Source organism: Cajanus cajan, chromosome 6, assembly GCF_000230855.2.
Source record: "Cajanus cajan strain Asha chromosome 6, NIPB_CcT2T_4, whole genome shotgun sequence".
Taxonomy (NCBI): domain Eukaryota; kingdom Viridiplantae; phylum Streptophyta; class Magnoliopsida; order Fabales; family Fabaceae; genus Cajanus; species Cajanus cajan.
The window spans coordinates 55,205,676-55,224,764 of record NC_138522.1 but is presented as its reverse complement, the minus strand read 5'-3'; the positions used below and the strand labels follow the sequence as shown (position 1 = coordinate 55,224,764).

The 19,089-nt window shown below is 33.0% G+C and overlaps 2 protein-coding genes across 2 annotated transcripts; both read left to right on the top strand.

The window, feature by feature from the left end:
* Positions 1 to 4,251: 4,251 nt before the first annotated feature.
* On the top strand, positions 4,252 to 5,702 carry LOC109813956 (uncharacterized). The gene has a single exon (XM_020378260.3). It carries the CDS (start codon positions 4,440 to 4,442, stop codon positions 5,307 to 5,309), a length of 870 nt encoding a protein of 289 aa, XP_020233849.1. The 5' UTR covers positions 4,252 to 4,439; the 3' UTR covers positions 5,310 to 5,702.
* Positions 5,703 to 10,231: 4,529 nt separating this feature from the next.
* LOC109813960 (uncharacterized protein At1g08160) lies at positions 10,232 to 10,798 on the top strand. Its single transcript, XM_083076318.1, has one exon. It carries the CDS (start codon positions 10,232 to 10,234, stop codon positions 10,796 to 10,798), a length of 567 nt encoding a protein of 188 aa, XP_082932444.1.
* Positions 10,799 to 19,089: the final 8,291 nt, after the last annotated feature.

The following is a 19,089-nucleotide window of genomic DNA, read 5'->3' as shown; positions in this document are numbered from 1 at the left end:
CATCTATACAATGAAAAGTATATTTGATCTAATAAATGACACTAATGAATACGTTTCTTAACAAAGAGTTGTGATCAACAAAATAAGGAAATATTTTGTACATAACAATGACAAAAAAATATTATTTCATAATTTAATTAATTTAACTAAAATCTTCACTAATAATGGGTGACTTTATTTGAAATTAAAAAAAAAAGTGTTTCAGAAAAAGAGTAATTGTTTTTTAAATAGCAAATAGAATTTGCTTTTTAAAAAAACATAAAACTGTTTTTTCTTTAAAAACATTTTAGATTAACACATAAAATATAGAAAATTGTTTATTTATTATTTTTTTTTTTAATTTTTTAAGCAAACAAGTCCAGTATATCTATCACATAACATTTTGTTTTGTGCGTGTCCTTCCCATTGCGAAGCCAGATCCCAACCTCGATTAAAATTGGTCTATTAATGAAGATTGACCTAACATGCATGTATATAATTTTAAATTTGAACTCTGGTGTAGTTAGTATAATTTTAATGGATAAAAAACACAACTTTCATTCCTTTGTTGAATATAATATTTACATAGATAATTTACAAACCTTGAATTATAATTATGGCAAATAATAAATGTAGTCAAACCCTTCTGAATTGATTGCTGGTTGTCTCAAATAAAGAAAAATAATAAGAAAAATTGTATTTAATTGCGTATAAAAGGGTTAATATATTTTAGATTCGTACGGTATAATTTTGCAAAGTTAATAAAATAAATTATATGTTATCTCTAAAAAAATTAAACAATTATTTTATCTAAAATTTATTATTAAATTAAAATTTTAAGATTTAAATAAATTGATACTTGATTCATATAATTCAAGTTAACAAAATGAAACAAGCTATTATCAAACTTGAATTGAGTTAAATTCGAGTTGAAAAAAAAAAGTTCATATAAACTTGAATTGAGTTAAATTCGAGTTAAAAAAAAAGTTCATATAAAAAATTATATATGAATCAATCTGTAATTATAAATAAATAGTATCAAGTCAAGTCGAATTAAATCAAACTCGACTCATTTCTAATCTTATTAAACACCCATTCAAAGAAAAATATAAAATAAAAATAATAAATGTGATAAAAAAAGAAAGAAATATTAGTAAAGTATTTATACAAAAATCAGAACTATGGAAATATTTTACGGTACAAAATATGATATGCAATATTTTTTCAAATGAAATTTAGCAGCTGAACCAGTCTGTCACATTCTATAAGGCAATTTTCCTTTTGTTTGTTTGTTTATTTTTTTTTATCTATATTTGACAAGAAGAAAATCCAAGACGTAGGCTGTAGTAAATTCAACAACAATCGTCATTCCCATGCAAAAATCGCCAACGAAATTTAGTTTTTGTTCTCGCGTTTCGCCAACCTGAAATTTCATATAATCCCCCTTCCTTCTCTTCTCAACAATACCAAACCATTCCATTCTTCTCCACAAACATCTTTTCTCCTCCATGGCCTCCTCACCAGCAACCCTTGAACCCCAAAACGAGAGAGGCCATGTTTACCGTTTTACCCCTCTGCCCCAATCCGAAACCCAAATTCATCGTCATCGTGAGAATCATGAGGAACAACCCGTGTCAGTTTCCGTGGATTCCACAGGCACAAGGTCTGGGTCCGAATATTATTACACAGAAGAAATATTCAGCATTAGCGCACGCACGTGCGAAATGATTCAAGACCTGTTAGGGCTGGCATTGTTGATGATGCTAATTCTCTTACCTTTATACAAGCGTTTAGGGTCTCCAAAACAAGACCCTATTCCCCCCGTTTTCGTTCTCAATTCAATGTATCTCTCCAACTTCACCGCGGGGACTGGAGGACTTGTTGCCACGTGGGACGCCAAGTTTACCGTCACAAACACCAATGTGTCGTGCATTTACTTCCGAAGCATTGATTTCTCCATGTTCTATAAGCGAAACCCAGAAGATGCTCTTTCTTTTGCCTCTTCGTACCCCTTTTACTTGGACAAAGGGGAGCACGTGAAATTGCATTTGAAGTTCACAGCTGGTGGGGCGGGGTTTGAGGATAACGATCCCTTAGTGGAGGAGATGGGAAAAGATAGGGCAAAAGATGGGACTCTGAATTTTGGAATGGAAATGAAGGTGCAGGCTATTTACTATGGGGAAACATGGGTCTCGGATGTGGAGATGAATCCTCATTGTGAAGACTTGACGGTTCAGTTTCTGCCAGATAAGGATTCAGGAAGGTTGGCTAACCCTAATAGGAACTTCTCGGTTCCATTACATTGGAAGCCATTCTCTTTCTTTTGAATTAGTTCCATATGCCTTCTTATTGAGGTTTCTGCTAATGGTCTAGCTACTAGCTAGCCACGTAGTTTGTCTCTCTGAGATTAAGAGTTTTGTATAAATTGAGTACTGCAAAATTCATGGTTGATGATTAATTAAGTCACTATTTCCTTAAGTTTTGTACGGTCTCTATGGTTGTTGAGGAATGATAGTGCTTAATGATGTGAAATGTGACTTTTTATCCGCTTAGACTTGATTAAAGATAGATCATGGTATTGTTTTAAGGGTCTACGAGGGGAAAGATAATTCTTGTTTTCATACTGGTATATATTAACTTTTAAAAAAAAATTTTTTTTGCCAATCCTCAAAGTACTATTACTAAAATATATTAACCCTTTTTTTTTAAATAATGCTTTTGCATTATAAAAAGTTTGGAATTTGTACTCTTTTCAATATATTCCTTTGATACGACCCAAAAAATATTCCTCTGATTAACAAAAATAAAAATCGTTCAGATAATCAATGATCGTCTTCTTTTGAAGAACTAAGATTAATATGAAGGGAGTATTAAGTAAAGTAACTTTCCCATAAATCATTTGTAATTAAGTTTTCTACTAAAACAATTCTATGAAAGAGGATGGAAATCCTAGATTTCAAAAGAAGAGAGAGAGAAAAGTTTTTTATTATTATAATTATGTTATTTTTTGGGAATAATTTAGATATAGCAAATATATTTATGACATTCTCAGTGTCATATATTTTTGTTTGGAAAATATATATCTTGACAAAATAGTTTTCACATATCAATACGACAAGTCTAATAGATCAAAGATACTTGTGAGTCTTTAAAACAATATCAATATAACAAGTTTTTCCATTCAATTCTATTGAAAAACCATATTGGAAATAAATCAAACATGCACTTAGTATATTTGTCTAGAAGTAGGGAGAAGAAAAAATCTCTAATATCATTAATTCTTACATGTTATTAATAACATATTTGGTTTATTCTTAAGAGTGATTTAACTGGTTAAATTTTTTGTTTTTATTAGTTAAAATTTGAAATTTAAAATTTAATTTAATTTCTGTGTGTTTTATATTTTTTCAAACGAATGAGAATGAAATACAAAATTTGTAATTTCACTAAAAATCTTTAAAAATATTTGTAACTATCTCTAAAATCGTGTCGTATTTTAATCTAAACTTTTATTTAAAAAATTACATATTTAGTTGATCAAATTCATTGCATGACCCTTTCTAGAAGGCTTTCGGTATAAATGTTTTTACTTTCTAGGAAGCCCATGTTGGAAAAGTTAATTTATTTTTCACATTTGTATGATAATTAGAAAGTAACATTTAAGAGACATTATTAATTTCTGAAAATATTTTTTTACCTATGTTTCTCATGAAATTATTTTCATAAGAATAGGTGGAAATATTAAATAAAAAGTTTTATTTTGATAATAAAAAAAATCATGCTTATTTTATTTGCTTATTTAATATAAAAAATATTAATTCTTAAGTAACATATTTAAATACTTTTTAGAATATTTATAATTTAACAAACTTATTTTAATCATTTATTCGAATCATAACTTTTTAGGTGTAAAAAAATTTCATGCATATGGTATCAGATACAATAAGAGAGAAAAGTCTATGCATGATACATGATATAATGTGATAAAAAAAATAGTAATAAAGAAAAATAACAAGTATTGATGAGATGGTTAAAAGAATAGGCGTTTGAAAAATAATTCTTGTACACTCCAAAAAGGATGTTACGCAGGTTGAAGAGGTGTTCAAGTTGAAGTTAAAATCCTAATTCGTCGTCATCTCATAATCCTGCTAATTTCCTAGAAAAAAGAAATTTACAAAATTAGAATGAGGGTACGTAATGAATCCTTGCCAATGACTCCTAAATTACATTCAACATACCATGATAATAACTCACGCATACAATAATCAAACAGAAACAGAAACAACACCCACGATCTTACCGCATTTCTGTCAATCTATATTTGTCTTTCTTTATACCTCCACCTTCATCTAAAAGAAAATAAAAATAAAAACACACAACACCACATCGGTGCCCTCTCTCTGTCTCTCTCTCTAAAGATCTCCATTGGGAGAGAGAATCAGAGAAACTAAACCACCTTGATGGACCCAGCCTATGTTGGAAGAGGACCCGGAAAAGACTCATTCTCCCAGCAGCCCTCTTCACATGGGTATGGAGAGGCGCCAGCACCACCACCAATGGCGGCACCGCCACAAATGATGTATTACCCTCCACCAATGGGCTACAACCCAGGCCCAGCAGCACACATGCCTCACCAAGGATACCCTCCAGGCTACACCCCATATCCAAACGAGTACGCTCAGGCCAACGTGTACCATTACCCCGCAGGCCCATACTTTCGCAACCCTCCACCCGCCTATCATAGGAGTGGTGGAGGAAAAGCCTTCATCCGCGGCTTCATAATGTGTTTGTGTATCTTATTCACCGCTTTCTTCGTTGCAACCCTTGTTATGGCGCTAGCCCTTCACCCCCAACTCCCTCTCTACACCGTTAATTCCCTCTCCGTCCTGAATTTCAACACCACTTCCACATTAGCCGGTGATTGGAACGCCAGCTTTATGATCCAGAACATCAACGATAAGCTAACGGGTGAGTTTTCCGGATTTAAGGCGGATTTGTTGCACAAGAACGACGTCGTAGCGGTGAGTTTTGTACCCGATTTTGTGTTGGACAAGAAACAGGTTAAACACGTGGATGTGAAGCCCTCCTCGACAGGAACGTCGTTCCCGGAGTGGAACTTGGGTGATTTGGGGAAGGAACAAGCCACTGGCTCTATCACTTTCACGATGAGGATATCTTCCATGGTCGCCTTCAAGTCTAGCTCAATGTCCACCAGAGGATCGTTGGTGCTGGCCCTTTGTGACGGTTTGAAGGTTGTGTTTCAGAATAACACCGGCACCGGCGCCTTGGAAAATGGGGGAAGCCCCATCCTTTGCCAACTTTATATGTGAAAAATGCAATTTAATGCATGCCGAGGAACAAAGCTTCTTTTTTTTTTTGGATAATGTGTGGGGGAACAAATTAATGGTTATCTTTTGTTTTGTTTTTCTTAGGGTAATAGGAACACTATTAACTTTCCCTAATCCCGATATCTTTCTCCGCTAATTTGTTAGAATGAATTCTTCTGTAGCTGGTCTCGTAAACAACAAATTCAATTGGAAATTAATTTATCAGGGTACATAAATATCAATTAATGTAATTTATGTATTCTAAAAGATCCAAAACTGCATGAAATGTTATCATCGTATTTTGGTCAAGTTCTTACCGTCGAAATTAAAGCTTGTAAGAATATGAGATTCAACAACAAATTACAGATCCAAAAATAATGAGAACGCCTTAGAGAACACCAAGTAGATTCTATGATAGGTAGTCTTGACAGCTGCCCCGTCGCCTTGATCTTTTGGTATACAGATTCCATGTTCCATCCCCACCAAAGGCAAAAGTTCATAGCTTCCAAATACTCTTAAATATTAGTCTATATTAAATAAATTCAAGAAAGAAAAGAAAAAGAAAAAAAAAAGAGATTTTTTTCTAATTAATTTTGTGCTAACTTCTTTTTATCTTTCTTTGAAGTACCAAATAAAGTGGCAAAATAGATTGTTTCAATCCATACGAGGTTTTTATGGGACTATTCAGAGGAGAAAGAGAAGATTTCATGGATTAGTTGGGAAAAGATATCTAGACTAAAATTAAAAGGGGGTCTTAAGGTAAAAAATATTGTCACCTTCAATGCAACTTTGTTGGACAAATGGAAATGAAATTTATTCCACCAATAGGTTCATTGTGGGCAAAAGTGTTTATATCAAAATACGCTGGGTGGCCTAACTTGTGTTCTGGGAATGCGAACAAAAAGCCTCCATATAGTGTCGTGACCTACTAAAGCTGTGTGGCGGAGACAATGAAGAAAGGTAGTTTGATAAATTGGTGGGATGGAGATTAGGGAAAAGGAAGCAAACTAAATTCTAGACAAACAATTGGAACAGAGAGGAATGTCTAATAGTATCTCACCCGAGATTGTTCTTAAATTCTGAACAGAAATGTGAATCAATTGCTAACATGGGCCAACGGATTGATGAATTAAACTAGGGTTGGACATTAAGGTGGCGTAGAACTTGGTTTTAAACGAAGCTTATTCAAGTAGAATCAATAATGTAGCAGATTCTTGATAGCTCAATTTTATAGAAAAATGAGACTGGTTCATGTCTACAAATTCAAGTGGAGTAAAAGTTTGTACAAATATGGAACCTACCAATCCCGTCAAAGGTTTTTGTGTTTGTATGGAGGTTGTTCAACAAAGGAATAACAATAGACAATTAATTTAGTAAGGAGAAATTGGACACTGAATCCACAACAGATATCCTATGTCTCTTCTGCAAAATCCTCCTTGAATCTTTTTCACATCTTTTCTTTACATGTCACTTGGTAGATCTTGTGTGGAAACAATGGCTTGCATGGATAAATTGTCCCTCACCCTTGCCCCAACCCAATACACTAAATAACCACTTCAATTATATTCCAGGTCCTATACTCACTAATTTGGAGGTAGAGCTAGCGAGTAGTTTGATGTGCTACTACTTGATGCATTTGGAGACATAGGAAACAATGTATATTCAAAGGGGTTATTTTACGAAAAAACTTTGTTGAAAGATATCCTTTTCTCCTCTTAGTCTTGGCCACAACATTGCAATGATATTTTAATTATTCTTTTTCATAATGGTGCTCTAATCGAGGATTTTGCCTCGTTAAAAGAAATTAGTGCTTAGAGGGTTCCTGTTAATAATATGTTTTAGTTGGATTAATTTACTAGTGGTATTTGTTGGTTTTTCATTTATAGTGCAGTAGAGATTACTTATTGGGGAAGAGGATTTACTCTTTATTTCATTTGTAAATAGTTCCTGGTTTATACCGGTTGGATATCCCTTATATATTTTATCCTTTTTTTAATATATATCTTCTTTGCTGTTAAAAAAACTCTCTTAATTACAAGTGCATGCGCATTATTATGCTCACAGATTCCATGTTAAATTTATCGGACTTTCATTGCGAGAAACTAATGAGCTAATAATTGTAATTAAACCGAGTAAACACAAGAGAATATTTGTCAGCGTTAGTTCTTGGTTGATTTTGAATCATGATTGCTCAGAGACTTATATCTATAAGGGGGATCTATGGAGTGAATGTTTTGCAGAATTCTTAAAGACTTGCCATGGAATCAAATAACCTATTATAGAGGCTATAGAGTAACTAATATAAATTCCTTAAAGGAAAATGCTTGTTAGTACTAAAAATATATGTAAGTATATATAATGGAAAAAATATTTAAATACTTTGTATTGTGGTTGCTAAAGAGGAAAATAATAAGGAAAAAAAAAAAGAAAATAATAAAAGTGTGAGAAAATGTAGGGTTGATTTGGTTGAGATATGAAATGGGCCGGTGAGAAATAGGAAAGAGAGGGAAAATAGGATAATGAAAATTAGTTGAAAGGTTTGGTTCATAAAAAATTAAAAGTTGAAAAATTAAAAGGTAATGAAGTCAATCTTTTCTCTTTTTATATATATATATATATATATTATTTCTCACATATTTTCCTTTAAATAAAAATTAAAGTTTTATCTTATTTCTTACATATTTTTACTTGTCTATTTCTTATTTCTCTTTTTTTTTTTTTTTATTTCTGTCCATCCCATTTCTCATATATTTCTTTTTCTTTTTGTCGAACACAAGTGTAAGAAAATAGAGTAGATATAAAAATTGTTTGATAAAAGAAAAATAGAAGAGATAGAAAAATATATTGAGTAATTAAGACTAATGTGTTTAAAAATATTGAGTGTCTAAAAAATAAAATCTTAGATAATATATGCAATTTTTTTTCACTTTATCCGATAAATCATAAAACTCATATATTGATGATTTTGATTTATTGAAAAAAATAAAATACAGCCAGCCTAATTTGATCACAAGAGTTAGTCTTTCATTAATTGGTTTTGATTCTGTTATTACACTCTTACATACTCAAACATAAGTAAAATTAACTAATCTATATCTAAATTAAGAAAATTAATAAATATTATTTAATTGTACAGTCTCATTTAAAAGAAACTTCTTAATTTTTCTTTTATAATGTGTTTAGATGAAAAAATTTAAAAATTTAAAATTATTAAAATATGAAGTATTCTACTTTCAATTTTCATCATTCCTTAAATATCTTATTTGCACAAGTCAATTTAATTTTTTAAAATTTTAAATCCTTAATTTGGATAAGACAATATAATTTTAATCATGGTAAAATTGATTTTAAATACATATATTTTTTTAAGGGATTTTAAACACATATATATGCACACATATATATTAAAATTTCAACATTAAATTTTATAAAAATAAATATTGACCAATTTTTAAATATTTAATAATTTTTAAAATAATATTTGATAATACTTAATAATTTTAAATATTAAATAATTAAAAAATTATTGATATTTTTCATGTCATTTTAAAGAGAAAAAAAGGAGATAAGAGCAAAATAAAAAAAAAAGAAAAAAATTCAAATTCTTATTTTTATTTTAGAGAGTTTAAAATTCTATAATATAAAAAAAATTACAAATATTTTAATTTTAAAGTTCTTTATAAATTTTCTATTCAAGCAAATTATTTTATTTTTCAAATAATTAAATTACTTCATTAAAATTCTCAATCCAATTTAATAATTCAATGAACCACTTATCTCACTGCTATCGGTGGTGGATACTCCAGGGACGAAGCAAAAAAAAATAAATAACTTTATTAATGATATTTTTTAGAAAAATACAAATGACGTTAACAGTAATTAAAGACAACTAAAACTCTCATTATTTTTTTATCCATCATAATTGCAATAAAAAAAAACTCTTAACTTTTGCTTTATAAAAAGGACTTAATTAAAAGAATCCTAAATTTAATAAACTACTGTTTTGGTTCTATTTGTTTGACGTTTAAGATTCCTATTCAAAAATTAATAAATGAAATTAATATTTTAGATTTCATGAAAAAATTCATGCAATTTCATAATATATATATATATATATATATATATATATATATATTAGGAAAAATTATTAAATATTTAATTATTATAACAAAATGATGATTAAAATGAAACAATTTTTATAAAATATCAAATAAAATGCACGGAAGTATTTTGTATAAAATATTCCAAAACTCATCATTTATACGGTATTTTTTTGTAATATGTTAATTAAAAAATAATAATAAAATTTGACAAAGACATTTATATATGAACAAAAATTTAAATAGAATTTCTTAGATTCAATTGATATTACTTTTTTAATTAAAATTATACTTTAATATAATTATATAAGTGCATATAATGTAAGCTTTGTTAATATATATTTATTCATATTATTGAGATAAAAACTCTAATGGTACCTTTTCCTTCATGTACATATGTGTGAGTGAGTAGTCAGTCTTGTCCAAATATATGATATTTCAATTCATTCTACTTATGTTACTCAGGCTTTCACAACCACAAGGTAATATATGTGAATTGTTGACGTTACTGAATTGAAATGCATTTATGAAATATATGTAGGAAGTAAGAAAGTGAGAAGGTGAGTTAATTAATATTTAAAAGTCAAACTTGTTTATCAAATGCATTTATCCCTGTAACAGCGCTATAAATTTTGTTGCAACGCGTCAATGAAAACACTTGACGACAAAAGACTCTCCCTGACTTCACACTTCACACTTCACACACTCTTTTCATGGCTTTATACGTAACCCCATGCCAACTCTTGACCACCATAAAGCAGCAACCAACAACGCGCTTCCGCAAAATCCACTCGCCGCCTCATTCCGCCAACACACACCAACACCATGAAACCCATCGTGTTCCGCATTCTCGCTTGCATTGCCTTCATCGCGTGCATCGTCGTCATGACGCTCTTCATCATTTTTAGCGTCGTCAAGCCCAAACTCCCCGAGTTCCGAGTCGACTCGGCCTCGCTCACCGTGCTCAACCTCAACAACACCGAACCCTACCTCACCGCCACGTGGAACGTCACCCTCGTCATCACAAACCCTAACCACAATCTCGCCATCGCCTACGACGCCGTTTCGGCCAGCGTGATGTACGGAAACGATGCCGTTCTCGCCCGCACTCTCCTCCAACCCTTTTTACAAAAATCCCGATCCGATACCGCGCTTCAAATTCATTGCGCGGTGGTCAACGAGTTTCTTCATGCCGGCTTGGCCGCGGGCCTTGCGTCGGACCGGGCCAATGGATCGGTCCAATTTGGGCTCGCGTTTTGGGCTTTGATCAGTTACAGGGCCGGTATCTTTCAGTCGAGTGATTACCGCTTGAAGGCTAACTGTAACGCTTTAAGGTTTGCATTTTCGCCCCAAGACGGAACCGGTGCTTTATTGAATAGTTTCCTCTGTTAGTGATGCACACAGTGTCTGGGTGCATCCATGTTTATCGATAAAAGTTACTCTTGAATAAACTTTGGGAGTTAAATATAGTTAATGTAGTTGTTTAACACCGTTTCCATGTATTAGATTCATTAGATCATTTGTACATTTCCGATGGGTGCATGCTTTGCCTTGCTTAATGCTTTCTCAATGTTTAATGTTAATCATGGGTTCTTTAATTTAACATTCGGTGTTTCTAACACTAGGAGTTTTTGTTATTCAATTTTTTTAAAAATTTCTTGCTGTTTATTCTCCATGTAATCTTAACGGAGAGAAACATGGTGAATCTGATATAAAAATTGTGTTTGGTGAGGAAATCAAGTGAATCAGGGACAAGTGATTGGATGAGGAGATCAACTAGGAATAAGTGTATCATGTAAAAGTATTTGTTTCTTGCGCAAATAATCTTATCATAAGCAAAGATGGTGAATCTGACATGAGTATTGTATTTGCTGGGCAACGATCAAGGACAAGTGAGGAAAGCAAAGAAAGCTTATTAGGAACAAATGTGGCTGGCATACGAAACCAACTAGGAACAAGTGTGTCACACTTGAGATTATTTGTTTCCTGCCCCAAGTAATCTTATTAAAAGATGGTCAATTCGACTCAAATATTGTATTCGGTGGTGAAATGTCAAGGACAAGTGAAAAGCATGAAGGAAGAAGTCAACTAGGAACTAGTGTGTCTATGAAATCATCTAGGAACAAATGTGTTACGTAAGATTATTTGTTTCTTTCCCAAGTAATCTTATGAGAGACAAAGATGGTGAATTGGACACAATTGTTGTATTCAGTGGAAAAAGATAAAGGACAAGTGAGGAGCATCAAGGAAGAAATTAACAAGGAACAAGTGTGTCTTTGAAATACTGTGGTTAGAAACACAATCTTAGAATGATACGACCTTAGAATGAATATCGTGTCACAAAATCTTATACTATATATGTTTATGTTAGAAACACAAACATAGTATTTACACACGAAAAGATCGTTGCCTATTAATGAGCCATAAAAAAACATGCAATGAAGAAACTAAAACACACAAGGAAGAAAATGAGCACACAAAAAAATAATTGATTGAACAAACAAGATACTTAAGTATTAATAGGTCGATACTTATTAATGTGCAACAAACACGTACAAAAGGAAACAAATGAAAAAAAATTGACCGAACAATGGAATACTAGAATATTGAGAAGGGTGGTGCCTGTTAATGTGAGAGGAAAAAAAACCAAAAAATAAAAATAAACACACAGAAATAAGTCGGTAATTATTAATGTGTAACAAACACGGGAGAAACAAATGAAGAAAATTGACGGAACAATAAGATACTAAACGAGATTATTTTGAAGGTTGGTGCCTATTAACGTGAGAATAGAAAATAAAAAAAATAAATAAACACACAAAAAGAAATAGGAGGTGTCACGCAATATGAAAAGGCTTATCCTATCTTTAAAACCAAATTAATAAAGATAAAATAATTATTTCGTAATTTAGAGACTTTGACTCTGCTAAGTGCAGTCTAAATCAGAAGAAAAATAATAGATGAAATGATAAAATAAAGTATATGGATCAAAATCATTATATTTCATTCTTATTTTTCGAAACCAAACAATAAAATAACATATATCATGTTAGGTCCAGAGTAGGCTTAATAGTTACTCACAGCTAAAACAAGAGATGAGTAAAAAAAGACAAGGGAGAAAATAACCACAGTAAAAATATTATTTACTGAAAGGGAGAAAATTACAACACTTCTCTCTCTATAACTTACTCCTTTTGACTTAGGAGACTACTACTACCGAGAACAGATCTCAAGGTGTATAAGAGAGGAAGAGAGAAGAGAAGAAGATTTGGGATGAAAATTATGATTTTCAGCTTCCCTATTTATAGGAAAGTCCCAATGGCATTTTCGTAATTTCTCCTAAACTTTTAATATTATTTTATTATCATGTGGGACCCGCTTTTAATTTTAAATTAAAAGCCACCGAAAGTGGCATTGGCAGCTGGTGGCAGCTGTTCCCAACATTTCTCCCACTTGAAGATTATGATTAAGTTAATCATATCTTCACACCATTGATACTTCATGTTGCTTATGTCTTCAATAGGCCAAATAAGGATCGACACCATGTAAACTTGTCAGTGTTGACAGGCTTTGTCATTACGTCTGCTATGTTGTCTTTTGTATGGATCTTCTGCATATCCACTTTTCCTTCTTCTACTACTTCACGAACAAAGTGATATTGAATTCCTATGTGCTTTGTCCTGGAATGAAAGGCTGGATTCCTTGCAATGTGCAAGGCACTCTGACTGTCACAATACACAGTAATTTTCTCCTGCTTGTGCCCGAGTTCTTCCAGTAACCTTTGAATCCAGATTGCTTCCTTGCATGCTTGCGTAGCTGCCATGTATTCAGCTTCTGTAGTAGATAGAGCTACAACAGTCTGTAACTTAGACAACCAGCTCACTGCTCCTCCAGCAAGTGTAAACACATAACCAGTAGTAGATTTTCTTTTATCCAGATCTCCTGCAAAATCTGAATCAACATAGCCTTTGACAAAAAACTCCGATCCTTCAAAACATAATGCAACATCTGAGGTTCCTTTGATATATCTAAGGATCCTCTTTACAATACTCCAATGCTCTCTACCAGGATCTGCCATAAACCTACTGACCGCTCCCACTGCTTGTGCAATGTCTGGTCTCGTACAAATCATGGCATACATAAGGCTTCCCACCGCTGATGCATACGGCACTCGAGACATTTCCATCCTCTCTGCTTCATTGCTAGGACTCATACTTGAGGATAATTTGTAATTGACAGGAAGTGGGGTAGAAATTGGCTTACAGTCTTGCATGTTGAAGCGCCGCAAGACTTTCAATAAATAATTCTTCTGAGAAAGCCAAATCTTCCTATCCTTTTTATCTCGGTGAATTTGCATCCCTAAAATCTTGTTTGCTGGTCCCAAGTCCTTCATATCAAACTCCCTAGCCAATTGTGCCTTTAATTCTTGGATCTGATCTTTGTTGGGGCCTACCACCAACATGTCATCCACATACAACAGCAAGATGATGAAATCATTGTCATCAAACCTATTGTAGTACGTACAATGGTCTGAACTCAGTCTGTTGTAACCAAGGCTAATTATGAAGGAATCAAATCTCTTGTACCAGCATCTTGGCGCCTGTTTTAAACCGTACAGAGATTTGGTCAACCTACAAACCAAGTTTTCTTTTCCTTGTTCTTTAAAGCCTTCTGGTTGGAGCATATATATTTCTTCTTGGAGTTCCCCATGAAGAAAAGCAGTCTTTACATCAAGTTGCTCAAGATGTAAATTAAATGCAGCACACATAGCCAGAACAACTCTGATTGTGGTTAATCGAACAACTGGCGAGAATATCTCGTTAAAATCAATGCCCTCTTTCTGAGCATATCCCTTAACCACCAATCTTGCACGATATCTCTCCACTTGATCATTGCCATCACGTTTGATCTTATAGACCCATTTGCAACCAATGGCTTTTCGACCTTTTGGAAGATCAACAAGTTCCCATGTTTTATTTCTATGTAAGGCCTCTATTTCTTCATGCATTGCTGCCATCCACTGAGAAACATCAGAACTCCTCAACGCCTCTTGAAAGGTTGATGGTTCTCCTTCTTCAGTTAAGAGACAGTACGCATCATGACTTGCCATAACATAGTCTGAATGCCAAGATGGTTTCTTCGTCTGACGTGTTGTTCGTCGAACATCTCCATCATTGTCCTCATTTGGTTCTTGTTCATCGTGCTCTTGTTCTGCTTCAGAGGTGTCATCTTCTTTAGATTTTCCTCCTATCTCCACTATACTGGTGTCTTTGATAGTGCTGTCATTTTCCTGCTCCTTTTGCAGTTCAGTTTCTGCAAACACTACATCCCTGCTAACAACAACCTTGCGGGCAGTGGGATCCCACAAGCGATACCCCTTAACATTGTCAGCATAACCCAAGAATATACATTTCCTGGATTTTGGGTCCAGCTTTGTTCTTTCTTGGGAGTTGTACATCACGTACACAGGACATCCAAACACATGTAATGAAGAATAATTAGATGGTTTTCCACTCCACATCTCCATTGGTGTCTTTAAACCAATTGCTGTTGATGGTGAGCGATTGATCAAATAACAAGCAGTTCTTACTGCTTCTGCCCAGAAAGACTTGGCTAATCCTGCAGTTCTCAACATAGCTCTTGTCCTTTCTAGGAGAGTTCGATTCATCCGCTCTGCTACCCCATTCTGCTGAGGTGTATGAGCAACTGTAAATTGCCTCTTGATACCCTCTTGCTTGCAGAATGCCAGAAAATCACCATCTATATATTCTCCTCCATTATCTGTCCTCAAGCACTTAATCCTTTTTCCAGTATCAAGTTCCACCTGTGCTTTAAATTCCTTGAATACTGGGAACACATCTGACTTCTTCTTGATTGGGTACACCCACAATCTCCGGGAATAATCATCAATAAATGATACAAAATATTTTGCTCCTCCCATGGAAATTTCTGGTGATTCCCAGACATCAGAATGGATCAAGTCAAGTATGTGTTTGCTCCTTGTAGTTACTTTGGCAAATTGTAATCTATGTTGCTTGCTTGTCACACAGTGCTCACAAAATGGTAAGGTTACCATTTTAAGCCCTGACAAGAGATTACGTTCCGCAAGAATTTTCAGGCCTCGCTCTGACATATGTCCTAGTCTACGATGCCACATCATCGTTGCCTCTTCTTGACTTATTGCTGCAACTGATGCATCTGCTTCTTGCAACGTTTCTCCCAAAAGCAAGTATAGATTTGATGTGATCTTCTCAGCTTTCATCACCACCAAATTGCCTTTAACTACCTTCAAGATTCCACCTTCAACGTGGATCTTGCACTTGAGATCATCTAGTTGCCCAATGGACAATAGATTCTTTTTCAAGCCCTTCACATGTCGTACCCCTTGAATTGTACGAACAGTACCATCATACATTTTTAATTTGATAGTACCAACTCCAGCAATTTTCAAAGCATGATCATTTCCCATAAATACGGATCCTCCTGAGATTGATTCATAAGTGCAAAACCAATCTCTATTTGGAGTCATGTGCCAGGTTGCACCTGAATCCAATATCCAACATTCATGGAGTTGTTTTTCGCCTCTGGAACTTATTGCTTCACTGTACAAGATTTCTCCATCTTCTTGGGTACTAGCAACACAACCTTGAGAGGTTGACGCTTCAGAATTCTTCCCTCCTCCACTCTTCTTGTGCCAACAATCTTTCTTCATGTGCCCTCTCATGCCACAATTATAGCATTTGAGGTTCTTCCTTCCTCGAGATTTAGATCTACCATGATTTTGACTCCCACTGGAGCCACGTTCCATTGATCTTCCTCTCATCATCGTCAAAGCTTCTGCTTGCTTTGAACTTTCCAGTCTGTCTTCCTTATTCTTTCGCCTGGACTCTTCTTCAAGAATAGCTCCGGCAACATCCTCAAAGGATAGACGACCAACAACATTATTGTTTGTTATGTTGATGATGAGTTGATCATATGAATCTGGTAAACTCTGAAGTAGAAGCTCCGCACGTTCATTTTCCACTATGTTGAAATCAGCTGTTGAAAGCTGAGCAAATAGCGTATTCAGATTGTTGATGTGGTCCGTCACTGCTGTGGACTCACTCATTCGAAGAGTGTAGAGTTTCCTCTTTAAGAATATTCTGGTGTGAAGTGACTTGACCTCGTATAATTTTACGAGCGTGTCCCAAATCTCCTTTGCAGTTGTCTTCTCTGCTATGCTCGACAAAACTGAATCAGCCATTGCTAAGTGCAAATTGGCAACAGCATTGTCATCCATTTCTCTCCACTTTTCATCAGTAATATCTGATGGCCTGCCTTCAATTGCTTTAAGACAGTTGTCTTTTCTCAAAATTGCTCTTATCTTCAATTTCCACAGGGAAAAATTGTTCCCGTTGAACTTCTCTATCTCAAACTTTGCTGCCATAATTTCTTCTATTAAACCGACTTAAGTAACTTCCACTAGAATAGTACCGCCTACTGGAACAATGATAAAATCCAGTAACAAGAATAATTCTTTTCTGATGTGACTGATCAGACAATACTGCAGCCACAGAGCATACTAAGAAATTTTCTCCGACACTATACCAATGTACACCACAGCGGAATAATAAACAACCTAGTGGCTCTGATACCACTGTTAGGTCCAGAGTAGGCTTAATAGTTACTCACAGCTAAAACAAGAGATGAGTAAAAAAAGACAAGGGAGAAAATAACCACAGTAAAAATATTATTTACTGAAAGGGAGAAAATTACAACACTTCTCTCTCTATAACTTACTCCTTTTGACTTAGGAGACTACTACTACCGAGAACAGATCTCAAGGTGTATAAGAGAGGAAGAGAGAAGAGAAGAAGATTTGGGATGAAAATTATGATTTTCAGCTTCCCTATTTATAGGAAAGTCCCAATGGCATTTTCGTAATTTCTCCTAAACTTTTAATATTATTTTATTATCATGTGGGACCCGCTTTTAATTTTAAATTAAAAGCCACCGAAAGTGGCATTGGCAGCTGGTGGCAGCTGTTCCCAACATATCATACACTTAACACGCGTCCATCCGTCATAAATCAAAACATAACTCGGATCTGTTAAATGTTTAAGGTTAATTTTTTCATGCAAAATAGGATAGATTTTGATTGATCGGATTATCATTCAATCTTTCTCCAAATTTTTTTAGTCCGTCAACAACCATTGTATATTATTTTTAAGAAATTGTAATTTTACAATAAATTATACAATGAATTCTTTTAGTCCACTCAGTCCATGAATTTTTTTTTTAATGTTTTAATTAGGTTTTCTTTTTTCTTTTTCTTTTTATATTTTACACAATCTAAGTAGTATTATCTCCACTCTTTTTTTTTATATATAGAAACAAGGGATAATGTATTTTATATTATAAATTATTTATTATAAAAGGACCAAATTAAGAGGAAATTAATTGATTTTTTTACATATATTTCTATTTAACAATTGTTATTTCTTCTTTATAATTGTTTTTGTTAAAGATATTAAATGTGAATATTTTAGACTTAATATACTAGGACTAAATATTTATTAAATATACAAAAATCTTAAACATAAAAAACTATGGTTATAGGGAGTATCTTAATTTAATAAAAATTTGGTGAATTAAGTATTTCATTAATTCCCTTAAAAAAAAGTATTTCATTAATATTAACTAGGGGTAGTTTTGAAGAAATAAATTTAAAACAAATTTAATGTTTTGGACTTAATTAAATAAATTCTTTAATATCATGATGAATTATAAAATTAAGTTTTATAAATAAATAAAAAAAGATGAAATATCTTTTAAAGGATTTGAGTGTTGGATAAAATGTCAAATAACTAGATTCAAAAATATGCGACAAAACCAAAATCTAAAGGACAAAGTCAAAGCATAATTTTTCTTTTATAAATTATATTTATATGTGTCAAAATGAATTCAACTTATCTATATAGCTTAATTCACACAATTTGTCAATCTAATAAGCTGAATAACAAGTTGAGTTTGACTAACTCATCAAATTAACCTATTTTTTCTTATGACTTTTATTAGTTTATTGACATTAATTTATGATATTTTATTTATGATTTATTTTTTTATTAAAATTTATTTGTAATTGTACCGTTGGTGATGAACTTATTAAATATGTCTCATTGAACATTAGATCATTTAATTTGATATCAGTATCATGACATTTTCTTCTTCTTTTTTAATTATATTTGATCATAAATTTGAAGAAAATTTAAGACAAATAAAAATAAATTGAATTATAATTTTTAAATGAGATGGTGGATCAACTCAACCTAACTTGTTAACATGTTGTAGGTTGGATTAGATTAAAATATTTAACTCAATAAAAGAATTCAACTTAACTTAATTTCTCATAAATGTTCAGATGATATAAACTGTGCATTTCGATCTGCTTGAAATTTCCTCAGATATATATTTTTTTTCAGATGCATCAACCATCTGGTAATGGGCTGGAAAAGCTTGAATGAATGCGCTTGCGTAGGTCAGAGATTACTCCCTCTCCAAACAGCATAAATGTTCAGTATAATAACCTCAATGTTCACGGAATCATGGGTAAAGGATACCGCTTTTTTCCTAATTTTGTATTTCAGGTGAAAGTAGCCTAAGATTACAGATATTTTGTTTGTTTGATCAACTAGGCTGAACAT